General features: G+C 44.2%; 3 protein-coding genes across 4 annotated transcripts; all 3 read right to left on the reverse strand.

The window, feature by feature from the left end:
* LOC8080325 (serine/threonine-protein kinase-like protein CCR4) lies at positions 6,027-9,103 on the reverse strand. The gene has a single exon (XM_002447832.2). It carries the CDS (start codon positions 8,682-8,684, stop codon positions 6,246-6,248), a length of 2,439 nt encoding a protein of 812 aa, XP_002447877.1. The 5' UTR covers positions 8,685-9,103; the 3' UTR covers positions 6,027-6,245.
* On the reverse strand, positions 14,589-21,381 carry LOC8080326 (protein TIC 40, chloroplastic). Of its 2 annotated transcripts, none has more exons than XM_021463376.1 (14): positions 20,979-21,381; positions 20,393-20,507; positions 20,242-20,299; positions 20,135-20,152; positions 18,832-19,090; positions 18,509-18,628; positions 18,357-18,419; positions 18,162-18,240; positions 16,582-16,622; positions 16,439-16,484; positions 15,831-15,928; positions 15,303-15,406; positions 15,178-15,225; positions 14,589-15,081 (listed from the first exon to the last, which is right to left on the reverse strand). In XM_021463376.1, exons 1-14 carry the CDS (start codon positions 21,181-21,183, stop codon positions 15,028-15,030), a joined length of 1,308 nt encoding a protein of 435 aa, XP_021319051.1. In that variant the 5' UTR covers positions 21,184-21,381; the 3' UTR covers positions 14,589-15,027. The 2 variants fall into 2 exon arrangements, with proteins under 2 accessions (XP_021319051.1, XP_002447878.1); XM_002447833.2 differs by having other exon boundaries at positions 18,357-18,423; positions 18,510-18,628; positions 20,979-21,380.
* LOC8080327 (nuclear speckle splicing regulatory protein 1) lies at positions 23,387-27,618 on the reverse strand. The gene is made up of 4 exons (XM_002447834.2): positions 27,172-27,618; positions 26,917-27,039; positions 24,693-24,911; positions 23,387-24,041 (listed from the first exon to the last, which is right to left on the reverse strand). The coding sequence occupies exons 1-4, from the start codon at positions 27,334-27,336 to the stop codon at positions 23,610-23,612; spliced, it is 939 nt and encodes a 312-aa protein (XP_002447879.1). The 5' UTR covers positions 27,337-27,618; the 3' UTR covers positions 23,387-23,609.

The following is a 27,658-nucleotide window of genomic DNA, read 5'->3' on the forward strand; positions in this document are numbered from 1 at the left end:
AGGAACAGATACCGGTGACATTGGCTCAGGTGTAAATTGCATAGGAAAAACGAAGGTAACTTTTGAGCCCTGAAGTTTTTGGAATAAAAATGATGTTGACCTCAGGTGAAGAAGTTGTGTACAACCACAGCATATGAGTGAAACCCTGCGCAGTCTGTCATGGGCAACAAGAGACAGGGCTTTTTGCAGACGAAGTTTGGAAGCAGGTGCTTGTGTTGGTGCATCTCTCTCTTCCCTTGCATATCGAGGCGTTAAATCTGAACTCCATCGTAGATTGATGGAAAACGGCAATGAAAGTAGTGCCAAAGACAGAAGAAGCGTGACTTCTTCAATAACGTAGTTATTTATTTTTTTAGAAAGGACGGCAAAAACTTTGCCGCGGATTTTATTAGACGATAAAAAGAAAAACAAAAACCTGTACAGAGAAAAAACAGCCTGAAGAATTATCAGGCGAAAAAAACTCCCCCCCACAACTACAAAGTAACCAGCAGTACACACTCGCTGCTAGGACTCCTAATCCTATTTAAACCTCCGGTGAATCTGATTGAGTCCTCTGGTCATGTGCGCTAAGGAAGACATAGAGCCATGGAGGCGTTCTTTTGGAACTTGTAATAATGGGGGTGTGGTTTAGTCCTTTGGCTTGGTAGCCTGTGATAGTTCTGGTATGCGTGGTGTTTCTCTTTGCCCTACGGGGATTAGGTCTTTGTTCGTTCTCTCTACTATATAATACAACCTGCCATTTTCTTCCAAAAAAAAGAGCGAAACGTGTAGAACTATTTCAATTAAACAAGACTATTTGAAAAATATATTTAGAGTAAGAAACCACCAATGTTATACCTACCTAAGCTAGTTGCACGGGCGCCCTTGGCAGCTAGTAAGATAATGATGATCTGAACGGGGAGTTCCAGATGATGGCTTCAACTGCCGGCCGGGGAATTCCAGATGATGGCTTCACCTGCTCCTAGCTAGTAGAGTACTGAATCATCGAGAGTCCTGCCGCTCGGTACCCTTTCCTTTTCGTAGCATCCAAAGTGAAGTCAAAAACGGTTGCCTAATCACTGTGATTTGCAGGAACAGGTACCGTGCATGATGAGAAGACGACCCTAGCTAGCACATATGGTCACTCACATCACATGCATCCCCCTACGTGAACGTACGTGATCAAGCAATGCAAATGAAGCATGCATGGCCATTTGTTTATGGGGTTCAGTACACCAAACCACTATTTTACAGTATGTTAAGTTTCGAAGGTTCTTCCGTTAGATATAGATACTACACTAAGGCCATGCGAAAAGTTTTTGGATTTTGCTACTGTAGCACTTTCGTTTGTTTGTGGCAAATATTGTCCAATCATGAACTAACTAGAATTAAAAGATTCGTCTCGTGATTTACAGATAAACTGTGTAATTAGTTTTTATTTTATCTATATTTAATGCTTCGTCATGCATGTGTCGCAAGCAAGATTCGATGTGACGGGAAATTTTGAAAATTTTTTGGTTTTGGGGTGAACTAAACAAGGCCAAGTAAGTATATCAGCCGGGACGAACTGACACGGCATGGCTACCTACCTACGTACCTGCCTACCACTACTATACTTTTTTGGCGATCAACACCACAAAATGCATGCTCAGGAACAGTCGCAAAATTGGACACAACGGACAGCGATGCCAACCGCGTGTGGACTCCGGTTTAATTTCCCATTTTCCCTCCAAGATCGTGGCCGCCGGGCGCCGTATCAGTTTCAGAGACGGCAGGGACGTCCGTGGTTGGGTTGGGTCATCAGGTCAGCACATGTTAGGCAGCCATGAACCGAGCCGCTCTCGCTGACGGTGCCGCCGCCTGTCACCTCACGAGCAGCACTGGCCCCGTGACCGTGCGCGTGCGCTCTAGCTCAGCTAATTGCAGCAGCATGCTGCTATTGCATTCGGGCCGGGGCTGCCGCACTGGGTGCAGCCAGGTAGGTGGATGATCTGACAGGTCTCTACGTATCGGTATCGGGAGCTGATTTTGGTTTGGCCAGGTTCGTCTACCGTCTGTCTGTCCGAAATTCTCAGCAGGTATATGCTGTCAACCCGACAGTATATATGCGGTAAGTTGCGGGATACGGATACGCCGGCCGATACTTCTATTTTTCAAAAAATCAAGGTACGTGCGTCAAGTACATATACTATCTATAAATATTACGTACTAATATGTACTGTATATGTATAATGCATGTATATTTAAAAGTAATATAGTAGAAAATAACAAAAAGAATTATATTAGCGCAGCTGCTGGTCATACAAACTAATTAATACTCAAGTAGCTTCTAACAAATTCTATACTCATGTGCTGCTGGAGTTCTGGCTACCTCCGTCGCCATCTGCTCTACTCATCTTCCTAGCTAGCTTGCATTGCTATCGTCTTCGATTTTCCTCGATAGATTGGATGGTATGTGTAGGGCTCCGGAGTATCGATCGCTCTATCGCGCGGGATGTATCGATGGAGTATCGATCAGATTAATTTTATTTATTTATTATTTTTTCATCTCAATTTTTCGATACTTCTCCGACACGAGTATCGGTGGCAGCATATTGGGGGCATCGGAGTATCTATCAGATACGTATCCGATACTGGTGTACAGCACTTGGGTGAAGTATCGGTGCACCCAGGAGGTTGGCAACTGGCATGGCACATCTGAGCTGATCGAACACAGTGTCAGATTAATTTTATTTGTTATTTCATCTCAATTTTCCGATACTTCTTCTCCAATACAAATATCGATGGCAGGTAGCGGAGTGTATCGGATACGTATCCGATACCGGTATGGCACTTGGGTGAAGTATCGTTGCAAGGAGGTTGGCAATTGGCGTGTGGCACATATGAGCTGGCTGGTTGATCACAGTGTCAGTCATCAGATCGAGAATCAAGAGCGCAGGCCGGATATATCGTAATAAATAAATAAACAACATCGATGATGAGCCGCTGGCGCAGATGAGATGGCATGAGCATGAGGGAAGGGCAGTGGCGAAGCCAGAAGATTTTACGAGCCTGGGCAATTTTTATTAAACAAAAATATTTAACTATAAAATTATAGAATTCTATATAAATGTAAAGAAGATTTCTTTTGCATTTTGACGAGGAGCCCGGCCGGCCGCCCAGGGTGGCCGGGCGGTGGCTCCGCCAGTGGGGAAGGAAATAGGGCTAGCTCTGCTCTCTTGCTTTGACCTGATGCTTAGTAGTAAACAAAGCGGACGATTAGAGTTTGGAATTCCTGTTGATGTCAGAGATCAATGCATGAATCTGCTCGTCGCAAACATCCCATTTGTTCAGGTGAAGCAAGCAAGCAGCAAGCATCATCACTGCTCAACAAACAAAACCAAAGGTGACCATGAATAAAGAAAGAAGAAGATAATGTTAGAGAGTGAGTTCATGTAGCCTCTGTTCATGCATCTGCTCCTAGTGTAACTTACGTGCAATGTTTAAAGGTCCAAACTAAACAGCAAAGAAACATGAACAGAAATATATTTGAATTAAAAACAGATTATTAATATAATAATAAACGAAAGGGGGAGCACGTAGGCAAGTCGAATCCGCTCAACTACTAGAAACCAAACCAGAATACTTCTGTGTGTGCAAAACCCACAGAAAAATGTGAATACCGTTAGAAAAATATTTTTCTGACATTGTACCGTTAGAAAAATATACATAGAAATAAAATGACAAAAAATCGAATTTTTCTGTGGGTTCACCGTCAGAAATAATTTTTCTATCGGTGTTACACGCACAAAAAAAATATGTTTACGCAGATTATAAACAATTTTTCTGTGTGGATATCCACACCGAAATAAAGAAATAAACACAAAAAAATATGTATTTTTTCTGTCGGTTTAGCTAAACTCACAGAAAAAAAAGAAATAAATGCATAAAAAATAATTAGTTTTCAAACAGTAGCAACAGTATATTAATATAATTGTCCATACAGCAATTTTAAGACACATCACAACATATTGTGGTCGCATTAGAGCATATCGGATCTTATAACATTATAAGTAGCAAATACCAATGTTTGTCTAATTTAAAATATTCACATGATGACATGTCTTGTGGAACAACAACAAATATTCATCGGTCATTTCATTTCCCCATTTTGAATGGAAAAGTAGGAAAATCGCTCACTAGTAGCTGCTGACTCGAGTGTGTAACCAACCAACGAGCCTATGGCCATGTTTAGTTTCTGAAGCAATAAATTTTGCGACACTATAATACTTTCATAATATGGCCGTGTTTACTTTCACTCAAAAACCCAAAACTTTTCAAGATTCCCTATCATATCGAATCTTTAGACGCATGCATGAAGTATTAAATATAGACGAAAATAAAAACTAATTGCACAGTTTGGTCGGAATTGACGAGACGAATCTTTTGAGCCTAATGAGTCTATGGTTGGACAATAATTATCACAAACAAACGAAAGTACTACAGTGTCGCGAAATTTTTTCCTTCAGGAACTAAACAAGGCTTAGCCTCTGGCTAAGTCCAAAAATTTAAGGCAGTCATCCACTTGAGAATTGAGATGTTCGCGTCCAACACGCAAACTACCCGTCCAAACCCTTCCATTTCAAAGAAATCTTTATCAGCTAGTCATCTGCATTATAGTACTAAGCAAATAGCAATGCAAATTGGCAAGAACTAACTACTATATTGCATTGCTCATGTGCGTGACGGCACCACGCGCGTACGCGACGAGGCGAGTGAGATCGTCGATCGATCCGCGCTGGTTGGCATGCTGCTTCGCGGCCTAAAACGATTGGAATTTGATGGCCGGTTGGTACAACTCCACTCTCCGCGCTTGCCTTGCTTTTGCCTCTTGTCCAGGGAATGAATTGCGTGGAAGATGAAGGTCCGAGAGGCGCGCGGCAACCACTTCGCACCAACTGGTACTACATTACTACATGCTAGCTAGAAATCGCAGCAGCAGCAGCAGCAGCAGCAGCAGATTGGGATGGAGCAACGATCGATAGGCGTAGTACGTAATGGCACGGAGGTGCGCCAGGAATGCCGCGCGCTATGAATAAACTAACTAGTAATTATGAGCGACTGTTTGCTGCTGGTTAGGTTATGCTCCATCTGCTAGCTTAATTATAGTCGTCAGATGTACCATGCATGATATGCGACAGGCATGGCGGCCGGAACTGGTTGTTATCTGCGAGCTTAGTTGGTGGTGGTTCGGATAAAATATTTCCTACAATCGGTATAAAAATGCTAGGCTGGATGAATGTCTTCTTCCACAAAGAATTGAGTGCTGCTTGTAGTGCATAATATACAATGCCCTGTAATGCAAAAAGATACAAAGCCCTTTGATGTGTCAAAATGTTGGTACATTTTTCATTGAAATTGCCTTTGCTGGTTGTGCTATTACAATGTTTTATCCTTTTCTCAGACTCGGATTGTTTATTATAAGTGTGATCAAATGGCTTAGTAGACAATAGAGATTAAGGGATGTTTGGTTCTCGGCCATAATTTGCCACAACTAACCATAGCCAGGTGTGACAACAAACATAAAAAGTGTGCCAAGAAAATTTGAAACCACACTTTGCGGTGCCCAAGTAGGAAATAATCTTGCAAGACTTCTCTATTCTATGACATGTGGAGTTCAAAAATAATCTTACCTAAGTTTAGTTGCCAAATAAAGACCTGCTAAATTGGTGAAACTTGGCTAAGGTGAAGTATGGCAAAACTTGGCTAGCAACAAAACAGTCATGTTGTATATGGAGTACGCTTCATAAGGTTTCATGTATGAGTGGTGTAGTACATTTTTGTCATCTTATTATGTTTCTTCATGATACGTGCAAGTTACATGTAATTAACTGCTATGCCACTACAATTGTAAAAGGGATTATTAGTACATTACTTAAAGTAAACACACATGGAAATGGCATAGTTTCCAAACCACCAAAGAGGTCCATGCTAAAAGTGAGGGACTGTGTCTCAAAGGAATCCAACGCTAAAAGATTTCCGGTTAAACAAAGAATAATAAGAAGAAGAAGAAGAAAAATCCATTTTCACTATATTCAATTCTTTTAATTTAAAATAAAATGTTAATGAATGTGCCTATACTAGCTAGCAATTGCAAAAGAAAATAACTACAAAATTAGTGGGGAAAAATAAGGAAAAAAAAGTTCTCTCTTAAGGAAACTCCCCCGTCTTGTCCTTGCCACTAGAGACTCCTGCCGAGCAGAGCAATGCCTTGCACACATGCCACGTCACATGGTGGACCCATCGGTGCACGACCGCGACAGCACTGCCTCGCCGGCATCGTCCTGCTCCTCGCACGCCGCCACAGCGCGCTCAAGCACCCCAACCACCTCGCTCATGGTGGGCCGGTCGCGCCCGGATGGCCGCACGCAGTCCGAGGCCAGGTACCCGACGTAGGCGACGGCCTCCATCTCCCCCGGCGTCGGCAGCGGGAGCCGCACGTCGAGCACCCGATGCACACGGTCTGCCTCAATGTGCGGCACCGTGACGTCGACGACGTTCTTGGGCGTGCCGCTCCCCTCGAACCGCTGTATCACCTTGCACCCGGAGAGCAGCTCCAGCAGCACCACCCCGAAGCTGTACACGTCGCTCTTGTGCGTCAGGTGCTGCAGCCGGTAGTACTCCGGGTCCATGTACCCCACCGTGCCGGCCGTCATGCACAGCTCGTCGTCCTCATTGTCGCCGGCGACATTGCATCCGTCGCCGTCGCTGCCGCTGCTCAGGTCGTCAATGAGCAGCGAGAGGCCGAAGTCAGAGACCTTGGCGGTCCAGGCGTCGTCGAGGAGGATGTTGGGTGACTTGATGTCGCGGTGGATGATGGGCGGCACGGCGTAGGTGTGCATGTACTCGATGCCGCGCGCGGCGCCCAGCGCGAGGCGGAGGCGCGCCGGCCACGACGCGAGCGGCGGGGACAGCGGCGCAGGCCGCTTGTGGAGGTGGTCGTGGAGGGTGCCGTTGGGCATGTACTCGTACACCAGGATGCGCTCGCCGCCGTCGGCGCAGAAGCCGAGGAGGCGGACGAGGTTCTTGTGGTTGACGCGGGAGAGGAGCGACAGCTCCGAGACGAATGCCACCTCGTGGTTGTTGGCGCGGCGCGCCGCCACGGAGGAGGACGCCGCGCCGGGGTCGCGTCGCTCCGCGCGCTTGATGGCAACCTCGCGCCCGTCGGGGAGGGACGCACGGTACACGACGCCGAAGCTTCCGGAGCCGATGCGCTGGGACGGAGAGAAGCCGTCCGTGACGGCCCGGAGCGCCGCCAGCGGGAACTGCTCCACCGTCGTGTTCGGGCCCTTGGAGAGCAGCGCGCTGAGCCGCCGCTCCACACGCTGCACCGGCCCGGTTGGCTCAGCGTGGATGCGTCCGGGGTCGTGAGAGACGCCGCTCCGTCGCCGGCGAAGGCAGTAGACCGCCACCACCGCGGCGATGGCGGCAAGCACTCCCGAGCCGATTCCGGCGCTGATTAACGCGATCGCGAGGTCGCTCGGCCGCCGCTTCAACCTTGTGTGAGAGCTCGCCGACGAGTTCGAAGTAGGAGGCGTCGTCAACATCAGCTGCGGACTGTAGCCGCAGGGGTAGCAGACGGCGGCGTATCCTGCGCCACCGCCACAGAGAGGCGCGGAGCCTGACCAGACGCCGCACGTGCACGACGTCCACGGCGCGCAGGGCCCCGGCAGCACGCGGTCGAACACCCTGCTCACCCCGCCCGAGGCTTCGGCCGACACGCCGGGTCCCCAGCACACGAGCGAGTAGTCGGACATGAGCACCCCGCAGACGACCTTCCCCCTGGCCTCCAGTGCGACGAACTGCTGCTGCGCCACAGCCCGCGGCGGCGCCGCCTCCTCCGGTGGCCAGCAGGCGACGGTCCAGTTCCCCCACAGCACGCAGGTGATCGCGTCGCCCACCGCCAGCGACGACACCGAGCGCCCAACTACCGTCGGCGACGGCGACGCGGCCGCCACGGCCGCGGCCTCACCCCAGCACACCACCTCGCCGCTATCCGCCTTCACCGCGCACGCGTGCCGCTCTCCCGCGGCGAGCATGGCGTGGCTCCCCTTCGGCACTTGCCGCACGCCTTCCAGGCCACCGAGACACTTCACCACGCCGGAGCCCTTCGCCAGCCCGCACACGAACCCGCCGCCCACCGCCACGGCTGAGAACCGCAAGCTCTTCGGGAACGTACCGGACGACCACCTCCAGCACTGTATCCTCTCGTCCATGAGCCCGCACACGTACTCCCCGCCGCCGGACACCGCGGACAGCGCCTTGCCCCAGTACACCCGCTTGGACGGCTCCTCGCTGTCTTTCAAGTCCCACCACCGCAAGGCCATCGGCGGGGAAATGGTCGGTCCGGCAGAGCAGAGGTATCCATCTCCAGCGACGACGGCGGAGAACGACGTGCTGCCACCGCCGGCGCCGCCATAAGAGTAGTTGTGGGGCTCGGCAGAGCGGTTGGAGACGCTGGCGCAGGAGATATGGTAGTCTGTCTCGTTCCTGCCTGGAACAAGCGCGCATGCGAGGTTGTGCGGGGAGGCAGTGGCGTTGGCGTTAACGGCGGCGATGGCGATGGTGGGGAGCGGGAAGGAGGAGGAGGCTAGGAGGAAGGGTGGGAAGAAGGCGACGAGAGCGAGGAGGCTCAGGAGGTGGCCGCAGGGTGGAGGTGGAGACATTGGGTTGGGAGAGAGGCTAGGCGAGGAGAAGAGGGAGAGGGGGTTGTGTAGACCATGGTGGCACCAGGAAGGAGAATGGAATGGAGAACGGAGGAAGGAGGGAAGCAACGAGGTTTAAAGGTTGGTGACCGGGCGGGTGGGTGGTGCAAGTATATACTACATGCTGCTGGTCAGATCGATCCAAGCGTCGTTCTTGGTTTTACTGGTCGCTGGTGGTCACTCACACTCACCACCGGAGACGTACGCTTTCATGTCGAACCTAACCTGCAAATCGCCAATTGTCATGACAGAGGGGTTAGCATGTCAAATTGTCAATCGTATGCCATCTTCGTCTTCCCACTTGTACTAGTTTACAACAACCTTCTTCTTCTTTCTTTCTCACCCTCATTTGCCGTTGAGTTATCTACATCCTTCTTTCACCTGTTCCGCCTAACCGTATAGTGTCGTTAATGTTGACATGAAGAAGAGTCAGTGAAGGTAGGGAGAGAGAGACTCAAACATACATAATAATTAAGAAGAAAAAACTAAACCAATCTAGGAGGAACTAGCTAGACTGCTTTTACATCCGTATTAAGAATAAATGGATACCCAAATTAACTTCGACGATGAGAGGAGTTCAACTTGGATGGTCCAGACTTACGGCCATACCGACTGATGAGATTCAGACATTGTACTGCCACTTGTTTGTTCAGCATTTCAGTTATTTGCTGGTGTGAGTACGCATGCACAGTCACCGGTGTGTAATAATCCGAACACCAGGACCAGGTACTGCATTCATGGCCAACTTTTCCATGGTGTTTAATTTCCAGTTTACGCCATGGCTGTTTGTTTATATTTTTCAATCTATATATGTGAACGGGAGTCGCAAATGGAGCTGCACTTTTCGCCCGCGCGCAAACGCGGCAGTTTTACCTGGTCATTGTTTTTACGAGAAGATTCCTAAAGAACGGTAGCGAAAGTGGCACTTTCAGGAAAGTTTCTCCGGCTAAAAATGTGTTGATGTGGATCATGTTCAAACTTGACAGGTCTGAGTCACATTTGCACTATATTGTTCGAATATTTACAGAAAGTCTATGCCCTTTATCACCTTAATGATCGAACTTTACAAAGTTCCAGATTCTTTCTCTGATTTTTACATTTTTCGCCCTCCATCAGGGTCTCAAAATTCAGAATGAATCTTCCACTGGAAGTTGAATTACTGTTAAAACATCCATTATCTCACTGCTAGCGGAGTGTCCCCCAATGGACTTTCATATGTGCCATTCTCGTCGAAGGCCTTGTTTAGTTCCAAATTTTTTTGCAAAATCGATACTGTAGCGTTTTCGTTTGTATTTGACAAAAATTGTCCAATCATGGACTAACTAGGCTCAAAAGATTTGTCTCGTCAATTTCGACCAAACTGTGCAATTAGTTTTTATTTTCATCTGTATTTAATACTCCATACATGTGTTTAAAGATTCGATGTGACGGGGAATCTGAAAAATTTTACAAATTTTTTTGAACTAAACAAGGCCCAAGAACACACATCATTCGCCGTTCCAAACAAAGAATGACAGGGGACAATTTTGGTGTGTTGTCTGTGTTCACTACTCCAGCCGGAGACCGGAGAAGCCACACGCGTTTCCAAGACCCTGCTGCTGAGAGTCCCTGACTGACCCTGACCAAAGAACCGGGACATGATCACTGGTCAGTCCGGGGCTGTTTTCAGCTTCCATGAGGTCCGTCCAAATGGGGAAGATCTGAGATTGAAAACGTTGTGCCTGTGTCCTCTAGCTTCCACACGCCGCCGCAGACGCGCAGAACGGAGAATGCAGCCACTCATTCTGATTCTGGCCTTGGCCTTGTTTAGTTCCGAAAAATGAAAAGTTTTCGGTACTGTAGTACTTTCGTTTGTTTGTGACAAATATTATCTAATTATAGACTAACTAGCATCAAAAGATTCGTCTCGTGATTTACAGCTAAACTGTGTAATTACTTTTTGTTTTCGTCTATATTTAATGTTTCATGCATGTGCCACAAAATTCGATGTGACGGGGAATCTTGAAAACTTTTTGGTTTTCAGGGTGAACTAAACAAGACCTCTGATCAGATCAAAATCCGTCGAAAATTCTGAGTTGTCGGTGACCGGGTGGGTGGTGGAAGTATATACAACATGCTGCTGGTCAGATCGATCCAAGCGTTCTTGGTTTTACTGGACGCTGGTCGTCACCCACACTCACCACCGGAGACGTACGCTTTCATGTGGATGTGGTGCGTGGCATCGATATATCCAAGAAGCTGCTTGACCTAACCTGCAAATCGCTAATTGTCATGACACAGGGGTTAGCATGTCAAATTATCAATCGTATTCCATCTTCGTCTTCCCACTTGTACTAGTTTACAACAACCTTCTTTTTTCTTTTCTCACCCTCATTTGCCGTTCAGTTATCTACATCCTGCTTTCACCTGTTCAGAAGGAGGTTTCTGTGGGCTGGCGACATGGAACTCACGGGGGGAAGTGCAAGGTGGCATGGACGTTAGTAGCCAAACCAATTGAGTTTGGGGGGCTGGGTCTAATTGAACTAGAAAAGTTTAGCAGAGCTTTGCGGCTCAGATGATTGTGGTTTCAATGGGCTAACCCAGAACGACCTTGGAGTGGCTCAACATCAACATTGTCGGTCGATTCAGTGGATATGGCCCTCTTTGCAGCTGCCACTACGGTTACGGTCTGGAATGGGCTTAGAGCTTCCTTCTGGCACTCTAGTTGGCTGGATGGTCGGCCACCTGCAAAACTCTACCCGTTGCTGTACAGACATAGCAGGAGGAAGAACCGTTCGGTCAGAGATGCACTCACAAGGCAAAATTGGGTCCGAGATGTAGCCTACAATCTAAATCATGATCTCCTAAGTGAGTATTTTAAGCTATGGACAGCTATTGATGAGGTTGGTTTTGATCACGATGAGACCGGGGATGACTTTGGACACTTGACAGCTCGGGAGTATACTCTGCAAAGTCAGCTTATGTAGCACAGTTTGTAGGTCAAATTTCCTCAAACTATCCATCACTGATCTGGAAGGTCTGGGCTCCGCCGAAGTGCAAATTTTTTATCTGGTTGCTTCTCCAAAACAGACTTTGGACGGCGGCGCGGCTACAGTTGCGCGGGTGGGAGAATAATTATTTTTGTGCACTTTGTCAACGCAGTTTGGAGACAGCGCTGCACCTGTTCTTCGAATGCCCGTGCTCGCAGATGATCTGGCAATCAGTAGCCACATGGAGTGCTTGCAGCACACTCAACCCAAACAGCTGGGTAGGAGGCCAGGAACTAGAACTTGAGGACTGGTACAGTCAAGCCTTCAGAAGCAATGAAAAAAAATACCAAACCTTGGTAATCTTGACCCTCTGGAGTATCTGGAACTGGAGAAATGACAAAATTTTCAGAGGAGGCACGAAGACACCCCAGATGATTGTGTCTGAGATAAAGGAAACAACGCTGCAGTGGTCTCTAGCAGGCTGTAAGGCCTTGAGGCCTCCTATGGTCGAGGCAATCCTTAGCGAGTAGTAAGTTATGTAAAAAAGCCCTGCAAAGCCTAGGTAATGTGGGGTAGCGCAGCTCGCGCGTGTAAAACTTTGTTGTTCCCTTCTCTTTATTAATCAATGCTGGCATTGCCGGGTCTTTCAAAAAAAATAGGAAAGTTTCTCCGGCTAAAAATGTGTTGATGTGGATCATGTTCAAACTTGACAGGTCTGAGTCACATTTGCACTGTTCGAATATTTACAGAAAGTCTATGCCCTTTATTCACCTTAATGATCGAACTTTACAAAGTTCCAGATTCTTTCTCTGATTTTTACATTTTTCGCCCTCCATCAGGGTCTCAAAGTTTAGAATGAATCTTCAACTGGAAGTTGGATTACTGTTAAAGCATCCATCTCACTGCTGGACTACGGACCTTGTGTGGCTTAAGCTAACGCACATTTGTCAAATAAAATTGGCCGACAGGGTTCACCACAAGTAGCCGCTATTGAATTTGGAAGTTTTCGTACAAAAGCTTACACAATAACGTTGAAGTTGATATGCAGCACTAGCCACACCCAAATTTTATACGCCTTCGTGTTCAAATTTACTTTATTTATTTACAGGTTTTGGAGAGGTCACAAAGACAAAATGCGTCCGATTGGTAAGTCTTTGGTAGCGACTTGTCAATACGACAAAGCAGTCAGCAATCAATCTTCCAGTGCACCTTTTATTTATACGTCTTGCTGATAATCATTACTAGAATCCCGTCTCAAAGTAACTAAGAAATTGCTACTAGTAGTATAGTACTATCATAGTACGGCGGCAAGAGTTGGTAGTTCTTTTTTTTAAGGAAGAGGTGGTAGTTCTTGACGTACGGGTAACAAAAGCAAACGTGTATGCATTGTGTTTCTGTATACAATCTAATTTTGTGGAAAAAAAATAGTTTGAAGCTAAAAGTAAAAGGTTCTTGGAGAAATGACTCAGCGAGAGAAGACCTTGATTTGACATCTTCTATATTTAGCTGTTCTTAAATGGCACGTGTATCCGTGTGAGAAAAACCGATGCTTGTGACAAAACACAAAACAAGTAAGTTTTTGTTATTTTCATGTTTCTTAGAGCTCTTAGAGATGCTCTTATACGATTCCTTTGGATTTTGCGTTGGCTTCTATTACTACATCTGTTTTTTTTTTTCAAAACAAGAGTATGATCCCGTGTTAAAATGGATGGCCTTTTTACAGGTTAATTACCACTGCCCAGTCGTCTCCGTGTGTTTCCTCCCTAGCCTGTAAAACCTTGAATGGCCGAATTAATTACACCAAGTCTTCCATCACCTGCCGCACTGTTGAACAGGATGGATGGTAGGAGTAGTTGCAAGAAGAAGACAGCAGCTAGCGTTGCCAACGATTCTACCTTTTGACCACTGTCGTCAGAACTGTATTACAGCTGTATTTGCAGTTTTTCCAGATGGGTCGTCGTTCTTGCAGTAGAAACTTTTTTTCGTACCACCAATCCAAGCGTAACCGCATCTGTTTTTCCTGAGAGCAAACACGGTTACTTACGTACTAAAGACTGGACGGATCAGTGGCAGCAGAACCGATCGATCAGCAATGCCTGTCGTACGTATTGTTGAACGTTGATGCCTGATGACTCGGAGGGCACCAACACTAGACCGGACAAAGCCAGAAATCGGACAGGCCTATATATCTATCTATCTTGATGATGGACAGCCTCGCTTTAAGGTTAACCCCGCGAATCCTGTTCGTTTGAATTTATCTGTCAAATCTATCAATTATTTAACATTATTTTTATCTCACAAACCAGCTAATATTACTTTAGTCATGACTTCTCAACCAAACGAACACGCCGGTCGTCCTCATCCGCCCGTCCCGCCGTCCGTCGCTCTGCGCGTAGCCATCCTTGAACCGCCTCGATCCGCCATTACAGGCTCCGCGCGACTGGTGGTGCGCGTGTTAAGACTTGACCTCCTCCGATCCCATGGAACTGCTGGGGGTCGTTGTTGCTCGCGCGCCAGCAGCCGGTGGTGGTGCTGCGTGTGCGTGCCAACTGCCAAAGACGACGCGAGATTCCAACCTCTGGGCTAGGCCAGGTCAAAAAACCGCGGGCGGCCAGGTCAACCCAGCGCAGCGCTCATGTTGACGAATCACATTGCATTGCAACCGGGTCAAATATGGTCAGGAAGGGCGAGCTGGCCCCTGGCCTGAACTGAACGGATGACTAGGGCCTGGAGCGAGCCACGCCCAGGAGAAAAAAACATGGCCTGGCTTCAGGCTGCTTCACTGTTCATTCATGCAGCACAGGCTCCTAGACGGTTCAGGCAAACAAACACGATCCACCTGCACCATCCGGCCCTATCCCTAGCCCTTATCCAAGCAAACAAACAAAGCCGAAAATGTCGAAACAGATTACTTGAATCGCCATTGTGTCTCTAATATGTTACACATTGATAGCAATTATATATAGCAAAATTGATCTGATACGAACCACCTCTGCTGCGGCTTCCACATCCTACGAGATAAAACCATGCAACGTCAAAGCAGCGCACTGACTGCCTGCCGATACAAATGTAAATAAAAGCCTTTGACCCTGCTATGCTCGCTAGACTGACTTTATGAAAGTAGGGTCATACTCATAGCTAAACCAAGGCCGCTACATCATACGACGTACATAGGCAACTCAAAGGACCTTGACACAGTGAGGGATCTATCTGGAGCGTCATGACCCAACAGGTGTTCCCTTTCTTGACACGTGGAAACCGCAGCAGTCCTCCAGACAGGAGATGGATGATGGGCCGACAAAAAATCAGAACTGCAATCCCGCGATGAAGTTCGGCTAGCCGTTAATTTGTGGGAAGATTTGTGATATCTTCATGAAAACGTCCATGACCTAAAAGCAGAGAGAATCGTATTAGAAAGCTAAACAGGGTGGCACTCCTGTCTATGCTCATAAACTGACTGCGGCAGCGAGAGGGTCTAGAAATACCTCCTTGTCGTTTTGGTATTTTACAATGTTTAGAGGGTTCTGCGAACACTGCAACAAGACGGCACCATGTCAGAAGACTCGAATGACTAAAGCAGTATAATAGATGAGTTTCTACAGGGTCTTACGTCCATGATGGCTGTCTGTATTTTTGGATTCTGGAATGCAACAGCTACATCTGGGTTTGCCATTATTTTCGATACCACTTCCTCGGGAGTCATGCCAACTTGCGCTGTACAAGCAATCAAATAATTTTGGAGTTCATATCTCAGATAACCAATGGAACAAATTTGCACTAAAGAGTTCTTTGATAAACAATAAAAAAAATGATACCACAGAAGCACAGATTATTAACTAAATGAATTAACTGTTACCCTTGCCTTGCAAACACTAGAAGCATGTGCCGACTATGCTAGGTTTTAACATAAGCATGAGGCCGAGCCGCCGACTACTCTAAGAACACCAGATTCTCAAATCTCAATATGTCAGCTTGTGGCAGGCTGGCAGCCTCACATCAGAGGAACATGTTCGAAGCAAAGAATGACAACAATTACTGTACCAATGAATCGCAGGCAGGAACATAGTACGGGGAATTTTGCGGAATTCATGTGTTCCAAACAAAACCCAAGTTATGTAGAAGCATTTAATTCACTCACCAAACTGCTGCCGCACTTCTGGACTGCTGAGGTCAAAGTTCTTCAGGTGATCAACCATGCGGTTATCCCATTGATCAGGAGATGCACCCATGTTATTTCTGTCAATAGGTAGCAGCATCAGTTAAAAAAACAAAAAAACAAAAAAAAAACAAAAAACAGGGAACATTTTTGCCCTATAATGAAGACAAAGATTTCTGGTAAGAAGCTAGTGTTAAACATTCAGGTATCGATACTTGTTAGCTCAACTGCATACAGTGTCCAGTTGCCATGATAAGTTGATAATCAATTGGTCCATAAGACCATGAGTCTGGGTGTAAGTTCTGTGCTAAGACCACATCAGTTGGCATTGCCCAGAGCATACCTGGCATCATCCTAAATGGTTCTACCGTCCATGGCATTATTATTCAAGATTTATATGGTATGTATTAATGATAGGGTTGGTCAATAATCAAACTACTAATGCCATGGTTCATCTTAATTCTAAAATGATAAGTTAAATAAAACATTCAAATATCCAAGTTAAATCGTAAAGTTAAAATAAAAATGGTGAGAAATCGAAACAGAAAGCTGATCTACGAAAGCAGGGTGCAAATAGATGTATTACTTACAGCATATCCTGTAGTTGTTGACGGTACATTGGATTCTGCAGCATCCCTGGAAAATAATATTACATAAATCGCTATTTAAAATCAAAAATAAACTCTGGATATGCGGTATTAATTATCTAAGTGATCAGGATTCACGGCCATACACTTGAACGAATCTGGGTTCCTCATCTCTTCAGGCAAGTAGCTGCAACATGTGAAGAAATCAGCAACACTTTTTCAGTTTACTTGGAACAAAAGGAGATTTCCTGTTTCTTAATATTCCTTCACAAGAATTAGGAACTTCAGAATTACTAAAATTGACTTTGCAGGCCGTCCATTACATGGGAGGCCTTAGTTCAAGAGGCAACATCCAAAACACATAACAGGCGAAAATTAGAGAACTTATAAGATACAAATCCCTCAATTAAAAGTGACATTTTGGAAATCGAGATGGTCTCCAAAACACAACTTTAACTAGTACTTTTTTATTACAGGATATTTGTAATGTATTGAAACTAGATTTTGAGACAAATCTACTATATCACTTTCAAATACTAATTCAACACATAAAGAATTTATTACCGAAGTGGAAAATAGTTAGTGTTATCCTAAATGGTAAACGGTAAACAGTCAGGCTAAACTGCCACTTAAACGGGCAAAATGGCTGTTTAAATGGGCTAAACAACCGATTAAATGGAAACAGCGTTTAAAGTTTAAACGGTGCATAAACAGGCTAAACGGCTGTTTAGGTAAACAGTAAAAAAAAAGTTGACTTCAACAGTCCCACTATTTAGTTGTGACTTGAGGGAATATTACATAACCCCATTTTACTATTCATTACTTGGGAGACCTTGCTCTATGGTTCTTCCATCCCTAACACCTGACAGGCAAAGAATAGGTACACTGAAAAATTTCTAGGCCATTCCATATTTATGTTAAACCATGGAGTTCATCCAAAGCAGGACTAACTTCACACAAAATATAGCAAGAAACTAACTGTTAGTCTGCAGACATCATGTTTCTCAAACTAGCAAAATTCAGGATTAAGTTATTGGTCTAGTAAACCAAAGGTATTATTTTTCTACTATTGATCACTTAATTATCCTCATCATTCAGCAAAAGAATACAGGAACATAACCTACACACAGCACAAATGAGTATCACCAACGTGCAAAAGTGCTGACATCCTGACACTAAAAAACACAGGAATAGGAATACTCCCTCTGTCCCTTTTTAGTGTTGCTATGGTGTCCATGTTGGTTAAGATTTCTAAGTTTGACTAGGTTTGTAGAAAATATTAGCAACATTTGTATCAACAAATAAGTTTATTATGAAAATGGATTGAACGATCTATCTAATGATACTAATTATGTACCATAATCATTAATATTTTCTTGTATATATATTTCATCAAAGTTCAAAGTTGAGTATGTTTGACTTCTCGGGAAGTGAGAGCAATAGTTAAAAAGGGGCAGAGGGAGTATGGTTGAGCCAAGCTGGCGTCTTAGGTGCTTTGTGAGACAGCATTTCTCTTATTGCACAAACAATAAGCATACTGTGGAAAGAACATTTTGTGCGTATATCAAAAGTGGCAGGGCATGGATATTTGGCATTCAGAGCACTATCAACAATATTCACCAAGCTATTACAATTAACAATAAAATAAACCTAATTCTTGGGAAGCAGAGGCACTTCTGTTTTCAATGAAATAACTGCAAAGACAGCGAAGTTAGGTGGCACTTACGGATACACCATCTTCTGCACAGTTGGATCTTCCATCATTTTCTCAATTGTCTCAACTGATAGCATAGGTCCCGAGTTACCTATAACAGAATCAGTTAGGGAATCTATTCAGATCAACCAGGAAAACTAAATCATTTTATAAGAAAGATGATGAGATACAAATAGAGATCCACAATATGTATGTTCAATCACTTACTAGGTTCAGTTGGCCCACGAGCAGCATCTTCATTCGGCTTAAAAGTCGCTCCATTTGTGGGAAGAACCTTTGAGAATTACAGAAATTAAAGTATTAAATAGATACAGGGGATTTTGCAGGAAGCTTATTACCCAGCTTTGTAACATAACTTACTTTTTCCTCAATATCCTCCTTACTTTCACTGTCTGTACTATCATGTTTTACATCTACTGTCTCCAGTGAAGATTGGAGGTTCTTTTGCTGCAACTCTTCGGGAGAAACATCAACAAATGCTGCATACATTTAATTATGATCATCAGAATGAGCAGCAGATATATGAAGCAAATGAAGATCAACATTAAGAAGCCACATCACCAATGAGTATAAATGCAACAATGGCAACTTACAAATTGAGCATGCCACTGCACACTGAAAGTCCCAACCTTCCATTCAAGGATAGTTAAAGAAAGAAAATCTACAGGCCTAAATGCCATACCAAATTTCTTTGAAGGCTCTGGAGTTTCAGTCACATCCACCTCTTTCGATGTTCCAGCAGCTTCCACTTCGGTAGCTGAGACATCAACAGTTGACACCTGTGGGGAGGTATCTTTCTTTGGTTCCAAGTACGGAAAACTGCTTGGTGCAGTAGGAGATGCCTGTGGTGGCATGCCAAATGGGAAAGGCGAGTTGGAGCCAAATGAGTTTGGTGGTGCCTGGGTCATCATTGACTTAAATGCTTGTTCCATGGCATATCTCTAAAACAGATTTAGCAACAAGCAAAAAAAAGGGGGGGTAAGCAAATAGATCACACACAACCAAATTCAAATATGCAATACAAACTGAAAAGGCAACAACAAATGGGTACAAGGGCCAAACCTAGTGAGATATGAAGTGGGGCGTACAGCATACAATTTTGAAAGGAATTGCGGCAATAGTAATAGTATGGAAGTTAAAGACATACAGGATGCAGAAACTAAGCTTCTGATCAAACTACAACACCCACCCACCCAAAACACACACACACCGCCACCACCACCACCACCTTCATAGGACTACATGCTATGTTTCAAACTACTAAAACAATAGTCCCTCTGGTCATAAGTAACACTTTGAGCAAAATTGAGTGTAACTAAGGTAGAGTTTAGTGGTAGAGCTGCATGAAAATGTGACTGTCCTATATCTCTTTCAAGAGTGTAGACAAATGCCTTTTCCCTCTCTGAACCTGTCTGTAAGGTGGTAACCCACCACAATTCTGTTGCTTTCAATAAAGCAGGGCAAAAGTGTCATCAGCCCAAAATCCAGTCAAATTTTTAAAATTTTGACGTTCAATAGTTTTTAAAATATTTAGTTAAGAAAAATAAAAATCATGTGTAAATATGTCTTGAAATGTACTTTCATAATATCATACTTAACAGATATTATAACTATATTCTAATGACCGTCAACAGTTTTCAAAATGTTTAATTGAGAAACATAGAAGTCATGTATGTGTAAATTTGTCTTGAAACATACTTTCGTATCATACTTATTAGATATCATAACTATAGTCTATTATGAACAAACGCTGGTCAAAATTCAAATAGATCAGAGGCAAAAACCTCAGAAATGGACTGATAAAGTACAGATATAATGGAAGAGTAAGCAAGCATAGCACAGAGAGGCTAACACAAAGACCTCCTGCTGATTCATGTCCAACCATCAACAGACAGCCGTAGGGTAATTATTAGGAGTAACCATGTGCTTGACAGGGATACATACCGTTTGGCAACATAAAAAGCAGAGAATAGCTGTGAGCTTACCTTTACCATGGAAGAGACCTGATACATCAAACCACCAAGTATTTAAGTTACAAGTGAACGATATACATAAAAGCATGGTATAGCATTAAAGACAATGGGATTCGCACCGTGGTAAACGCCACAGACAATGCTACACCAACTCCAATCCAGAAAACAGGTGAACCACTGCAGAGATTATATGCTAAGTGAAGTAACTAAGCTATCATGCAAAGGTAAAGCTGATAACAGCATACACAGAGAAACGATGGGGGGACTCACAAGTATGATGATGGGGGAGGCACGGGAGGCAGGGTACCGGTTCCAGTAGACATATTCTCATTGCCAGTCGAAGATGACACGCTTGCAAAGCCTTTTGCTCTCAATCCCTCGAAAACTGATGTAATGAACGTTTTTATTTAATTATATCAGAAGCAAATAGGTACTACTACACACGAACAGAAATGGGAACAACCCACGCTGACAAGTGGCAAAACATTCTCAACTCTACTCATCAGCTGCTTTATTATTATAATACTAAAAAGCGAACGGATAATCTGACCATCCCTGCTCGGTTCTCAACTACAACTTTGTGATTTGTCAGCTACAAATTCAGATGTGAATTATGAAAAAATCAGACAGGGGATGCCGAGAGCAACCTCGAGCTACACACTCAGTTCCACAGACAGAGGCGGCAAGGATTGGGCCGAGATAGATTAAATGAACAAAACGAAACAATCATAGCAATTCAGAGGCAAGCTTGGCCAGCTCAACGCCTAGTCAATAGCGCACCTCGCTCGCAGGAAACTGAGCAGCGGGCAATCAGGAAGGGAAAAAAGCATCAGAAGAGGGAGGCCGGTCCCCTCACCGTTCCCGGATCCGCGAGGAGCCGCGGCGGCGACGACGAAGAGCCTGGGCCTCCTGGGCCCTTTCCGCGCGGCACCGCCGGTGGACGCCGCCGCCACCGTCGGCGGCGGCACGGAGCCGGGCAGCCTCCGGAAGCGGGCGGCGGAGGAGATTAGCGGGAGCCGTGGGGACGCGGAGCAGGAGGAGGCGAGGACGAGGCTCTCCATGCCGTCGGGCCGGGCCGGGTCCGCGCTGCGCGAGGAACTGAGGTCTCTGTCTCCCTATCGCTTGCTTGCTCGCGCTAGGGTTTTTGCTCGCGTGGCGCCGTGGCGGCGAGGTTTCTTCTTCGCGCGGTGAGATATCGACTCCGGGTCGGGAGGGAAGAGGAGAGTGTTTTTTTTGGGATGGGATGACGATTGACGACGGAACCAAAGCCATCTCGGGCTCTCGGCTCTCGCAGTGGTCAGTGGACTGTTGAGGTGGGGCCCACCTGATGTTAGTGTGGTGCTGAGCTCAGTAGCAACTATCACACCTCCAGATTCTAAAAAAGAAAAAACCTATCACACCTCCACTAAAATCGTTTAGCCCGTTTACACATTATTTAACTGCTATATAGTGAGACACCGTTTTCATTTAATCAACTCTTTATATTCTATTTAAATGGTCATTTTGTCTGTTTAAACACCTATTTGCTCAAAATAATATCTAAAAGATAAGTTAATGGCTGGTTACCGTTTAACATTTAGAATAACATCGCTATCCTTCGACAAACTCAACTTACGATGACAAGTAAATTCATTTGTCCCGCGTTTAGTGACAACCAGGGTGCCAGGCTAACCACTGCTCCCTTCATCCCAAATTAAAGTAACTTATATAGTTACTGTAAATCAAATTGTTTTAAGTTTTATTAATGACACAAACTTAATATTACCATATACGCACATCACGAGATATGAGATATATTTATAATGTACATACTTAGTGCTATAGATATTATAATTAAAATAACTCAATGGTTCTGAGGAAGTAGGAATTGATTTATTTTTGGGTAGATAAAGTACTACCCCTTTTGTGGCCGTGGCAAATGAGTAACACTCCATTTGTTCTTAGTTGGTTTTGGTTTTATTATATGTCATTATATCTAGACATTGATTATATTTAAGGTATAGCAAAATTATGTATCTAAAAGAACTATTTATAATTTGAGACGACATTTTTTTACCTTAGCATTGTCATAATATTAAATCATAATGTAGAAGTCGATAAAAGTCAAAACATGTTTACCTCTAAAACAAGAGTCCTCTATGACCACAAGGATTAGTTACCTAATGGCTTTTAACGTAGGATCCTCAAATTGCATCCTATTCCTACTAAGGTTGTCATCCTTGCGGCACGTAACCTAAAGGAAAGGAAAAAAAGATATCCATGTTTTTTCTGTGACAATTTATCTTAACAAGAACAAGAAGTATCGCTTCTCTTAATCATGGTGTTTGGGTTCAATCTACAAAGTTGTTTCTAGGGAAATTTCGTAAAGTTATCGATATGATAAACACTTTCTAGTATCAGTAGCTCCAAGCGAGAATTTGAACTACAAAAACAAGAGCATGTTTCATGAGCAACAAGACGCATTGTTGAGGCACACATAGTTGCATCATGGTCTTAAGCAGTTGATGTGCCGAGCCGAAGATAGGATGAGAGATTTAGCTTGACAACTTCAAAATCCACAAAAGGCTTGTTTGGCTACCCATCAATCTACTCCAATACCTCTCAGCCCATGTGGATCGGTGTGTCGTGTGTATCTAAACAAATCCTAAAGGGAAACAATTAGCAATCACTCTATGACCCGTGTTTTGCTAAGCATGGGATGGTATAATTGAATAAGGGCCGCTCTCAATGGGTTGGGCCACATAGAATTATCAAATCTGATGACAAGAAAGATGAAATGAGTTTCTATAACGTTATTTCCAAGTTTGTTTTAGAATTACATGCAATGAGTACTATTTTCATATTTATGTGTCAAAATTAAATACAGTGAATAGTACTCTCAAACATTTATATCTTTGACCATCAATTTTTTTTTAAAAAAAATATAGTTTCATGACATAAGACTCATGTTTTAAGATCCAATATGAAAAATAATTTCATAATACATAATTCTTATGTAGTAAAATATAAGTTTTTATTTTAAATAGATGTTAAAAACAGTAATATTTGACTTAGGACAAACCTAATGTAACGTGTAAAAAGAACAGAGGAAGTACACGTGAAACACAAAAAAAAAACAGAATATTAACTGTACAAGGTGTTTTCAGTTTCACCCATGCATCAAATACTATTTATTGATATGACATATTTGGAAACAATGAAACTATCTGTTAAGATTAGCTTGATTAAATAACAGATCATAAACTCTACCAGCCCGTCTCATGATTTTTCAAATCAAACTAGTTGACGTGTCAAAACACCAATTTTACTCGCAGAAGATAGCACGTGAAGGTGTCATTTTACAACAGAAATATCCACATATGCATCATCCACAAATAAAATGCTTTTCAAGGTGCAAGGAAGCTACCAGGTAACATCTTTACACAATCCTATTAAATAAAATATGAAATTATGCCTCAAGGATCGGTAAACTTTTCTGCCTTGTACTTCACAATTGCTGCTCCTTTGCTTTCTTTCGGGCCAGTGCTCGCGCTCTAGCAGCTGCAAGTGCATCATCACCTCTCTTGTAGTGATCATCAGTAACCTTTACTGGCTGAGTGTTTTGTGGGGTCTCTTTAGCATTTGATGGAACATCGGCAGCATTTTTCTCAGTAGATGCAACAGCTGTTGAATCCCTCGTTCGACTTGCCGAGGGTTCTTCCATACTCTTAGTCCCCTCCGATCCTACACTGGATTCTCTTCTACGCTTTGGAGAAGGTTCAGAAGCTTCAGCATCAAGACTACTAGGATTTGTATCCTCCGGTTGATTGTCCGACTTTTGAGGGTCAGCACATTTTGTGTTACCATGTGTCCGTGCACCAAAAGCAACATTTCTCTCAAGTCCGAAGTAAAAATCACTCAAGTCTTTCTTTTTAGTTACCTAGAAAAGACAGACGGAGAAAAACATTAGCCAACAGACTATGGCTGCAAAACGGTTATGCAGTTCCTTTTGGTAGGCAATCTGATTTGCAGATGAACGTGAGGAAAACCAACATTTCTGTCACTAATATTGTGAACAGAGAAGGCATGACAGACAAATGACAAATTGCTCAAGAGGCATTTACAGTTAGCAGATCATATTTTGCAGAAACAAATTAAATAATTTTCTGAAATAAATATAGTCCTGAAGTAAGGGATAAGCTAAAAGGCCAGTTTCATGTATGTATGCATCAGAATTCAAAGGCACCAAAATCCCTTCATTCATAGTCTGTTGCCACAAAGGTGGCACGTAGCCACATGTAAAAACAACCTAATTCAAACGAGACACTTGATGATATATCATAAAACACCAATCTCAACAAGATGCAGTAACCATCCAATTTACATGTAATTCAGCAAGGTGAACTAGACAGACTCATGGACAGGGTTCCATCGGAAATAAGTAGATTATATCCATAGCATATCATATTGAATAAAGTACAGAGGTAACCATGCAGCTTGAAAGAAACAGAAATAAGTAATTCAAATAGAAACTCATGAATACAAAAATGCAGGTACAGAGAATATCAGCAAACAAATGAATAGAACTTACATCTTCCTTTTCTTCTCGAAGCTGCCTCATTCTCTCTTCTTCAAGCCACTTTTGCTGCTCCTCAAGTTTCTTCCTGTAGGCAGATGTTACAAATTTATCCTTGTCCCCAAAGAGGTGGTCCTCCTTGCTTCTCTCTTTCTGAAGCTTCCTCTCGTATATTATATCCTGTTCTCGTTTGCGTAGCTCTGCTTTTTCCTTAAGTTGTGCAATATACTTTGACTGTTCAAAGGAGATGCATTGTATTAAAAAAAATGAAATATCAAACAAGAATAAAACTCAGAACTAGTGGCACAAGTCAGAAAGAACAAGGAAAATATCATGTTAGCATATGCAATGTTGAACCAAGCACCACTTTCGAAAAGCTTCCACTCAAATACAGGTCAGTAATCAGTTGCAACCAATATAGCATGCAGAAGAAGATAAAGCAAAGTGTAAGAAAACACTAGATGCAGCATCAAATAAGAGGAAAGAAAAGGCTATTCGTGAGCTCAATCTTTGAGAAGAAATAGGATAACTACAGCCCATCTAAACTCTCTTGTCTTCATACAATTCAATTCCAAACTCATGAGCAAGAGACAACAGATCAAGTCAAAGAAGATTAGTGATGTTCTCTTATCCAACGATGTCATGCAAGCTCAATGTTTCATGTTTGATGGTGGAGATGAGTGTGCAGCAGTTGTCTATCAGGATGATGAAGAAGAAGAAATGCCTGGTAATAGGATACCCTGGACTGTTATTGGAGAAGCAATGGGAGCAAGTGAAGAACTTGAGCTACTCAAAGTTCAAGAATAAGAGAGCTCTATGCAGAAGAGGAATTTGATTCTGAAGAAGAGGAATTTGATAATGAGGATGACATGGATGAAGATGAATGAGTCAGCTGGAATGATGGCATCTTTTGTTATGTTTATCTATGCAACAGGAAATCTGCATTGCCATCATTGATGTTTTATCAATTTATCATTTGTGTTGTACTGTCATGAGCTGATGAATGGGCTGTAATGATTATCTTTTAATTCGGAACTAAGTAGGACCTTAAACTATGGTTGATGAACTTCATATCAATGTTATGTTCTTATGAACTAAGTAGTAGTGTAGTACTGTTACTCCATTGTTCATTTGTTCTTGCCACTGCTATTCACCTTATCTGTTTATTAATCATGAGGTATGTTTTATGATCCTAATCAATGTTTGATGTTTCCCATATCTGTTAGGAACAACATTACCACATGAAACCAACAATTGCTCACCTGTATCTGTACAAGTCCAACAATTGCTCAGCTGTACAAGTCTAGGAATAAGATCAATGAGGTATGTTTCATTTATACTTCTAAAGTTGACAGCCTATTACATGAATCTGATTTGCTACAGAACAAAAATGCTCAAGCGACGCTAAGGTACGCTTAAGCACACATAAGCTCTAGGGGTGGGTCACCGCTTGCTTAGCGCCGCTGTTTATAACCTTGATAGCATGCACAATTGAGTAGCTATATGAGGTAATGTCTTTCTCAATACTAAAGCTTGTGCAAAATTCAAAAATCAGGTATCTACAGGACATGCTAACTTTCAAAAACCCGTATCAATAAACATTCAACTAAAGCAAACAGCCTTTTGCCAAAAAAAATTGGAATTAGATCATCACAATTCACAAATAAGAGATTTTCAGCTAGCTCTACAATCCCTATTTAGCCCTCAATCAAAAATTCATCTCACAAACAAGGAAACTCTCAAGCTAAGCACCAAGGCAAACCTCCTCCACATAACAGCAACGTCTATGCTCCTTTTCCTTCCCAAACACTAACGATGTGCTTGGTTTGCCGGACGACCTGCTGCAGAATGATCTGAAGCTACATCCGAGCCTGCCGCTGGCATTTGGTTCAAGTCACAGAATGGATCCGTCCGTCATCAACCTATTCATCTCCCTGTATAAATGTGTCGCTACCCTATCCCTCCCGAAACCATCGGACGACATGATCCATGACCAAACCAAACAACACAACTGTCATCAACCGATCCTACTAGAGTGAACCCATGACGGATGCACTCATTCTGGACGATGTGACTCACCGAACCAAACAGACTGTAAGAATCAGGATGCAAGACTAAGCTAGCAACTAGTCTTCTTCATTAAAAAGCACTCGTAACTAATAACTATACTCTGTCACATATCACTGTGAGCATAAACCAAGCAAATAAACAACTCTCAAAGGCAGGATGGAGGAATTACCTCACGGACGACCTTATCCTGCATCTTAGGGCGGGCTTCCTTCTCTTTCATTTCATCGTACAGCTCGTCGTAGGCGTACACCGAGGGATCCTCCTCCAAGGCCTTCTTCTGCTGCTCCTCTACCTGTGCGCGCGCAACACCCGCAACACCATCCGGACAAAGGGGGGAAGACAGGGGGGAAAAAATTATCTAATGTATTGGCATGAAATCGGTGGAGAGGCGTACGCGCGAGCCGGTGGGTGGAGCAGGTTATACCTTCTGGAGGGCGCGCTTCTTGGCCGCCTGGCGGAGGATTTCTTTCTCCACGTCGTCGTCGTCATCGTCGGCGAAGGCCGCCAGGGGCCGCGCCGGAGGCGGCGGCTTGCGTGACGACGAGGACGATGGCGGCTTCGTGCGGATCTGCAGCCCGTACCTCTGCATCGCGGCGGCGGCGACCTGCCGACCTGATCGGTTCCGAGACGGGACAAACCCTAGCCAAACCGGGGCGGGTTAGGCCCCGTTTGGTAGCGATTCTGGAACCCGCTTCACGCGCAGCTTCGCGCGTCTCCGCCTACCAAACGGGGGTCGGAGGTCTCCGCTCCTCGCAGCTCCGCCCCAAAATCGCGCTCTCTGCAGCCACGACCACGAGAGTCCGCGGGAGACGTCGGGGCTCGGGGGCGGGCGCTGGAGGTCGTGAGCAGCCGGTGGCGGCGTCGGGGCTCGGGGGCGGGCTGTCAGGCCTTGTTTAGTTCCCGAAATGAAA

This window comes from Sorghum bicolor, chromosome 6 (genome assembly GCF_000003195.3).
Source record: "Sorghum bicolor cultivar BTx623 chromosome 6, Sorghum_bicolor_NCBIv3, whole genome shotgun sequence".
Classification (NCBI taxonomy): domain Eukaryota; kingdom Viridiplantae; phylum Streptophyta; class Magnoliopsida; order Poales; family Poaceae; genus Sorghum; species Sorghum bicolor.

Coding starts and splice junctions, on each gene's coding strand:
- LOC8080325 (XM_002447832.2), bottom strand. CDS start 8,684: ATGTCTCCACCTCCACCCTGCGGCCACCTCCTGAGCCTCCTCGCTCTC.
- LOC8080326 (XM_002447833.2), bottom strand. CDS start 21,183: ATGGAGAGCCTCGTCCTCGCCTCCTCCTGCTCCGCGTCCCCACGGCTC. Junction 20,508..20,978: donor TCCTCGCGGATCCGGGAACG/GTGAGGGGACCG, acceptor TCATTACATCAG/TTTTCGAGGGATTGAGAGCA. Junction 15,082..15,177: donor AATACCAAAACGACAAGGAG/GTATTTCTAGAC, acceptor CTCTGCTTTTAG/GTCATGGACGTTTTCATGAA.
- LOC8080327 (XM_002447834.2), bottom strand. CDS start 27,336: ATGCAGAGGTACGGGCTGCAGATCCGCACGAAGCCGCCATCGTCCTCG. Junction 27,040..27,171: donor AGAAGCGCGCCCTCCAGAAG/GTATAACCTGCT, acceptor GCGCGCGCACAG/GTAGAGGAGCAGCAGAAGAA. Junction 24,042..24,692: donor TTCGAGAAGAAAAGGAAGAT/GTAAGTTCTATT, acceptor TGTCTTTTCTAG/GTAACTAAAAAGAAAGACTT.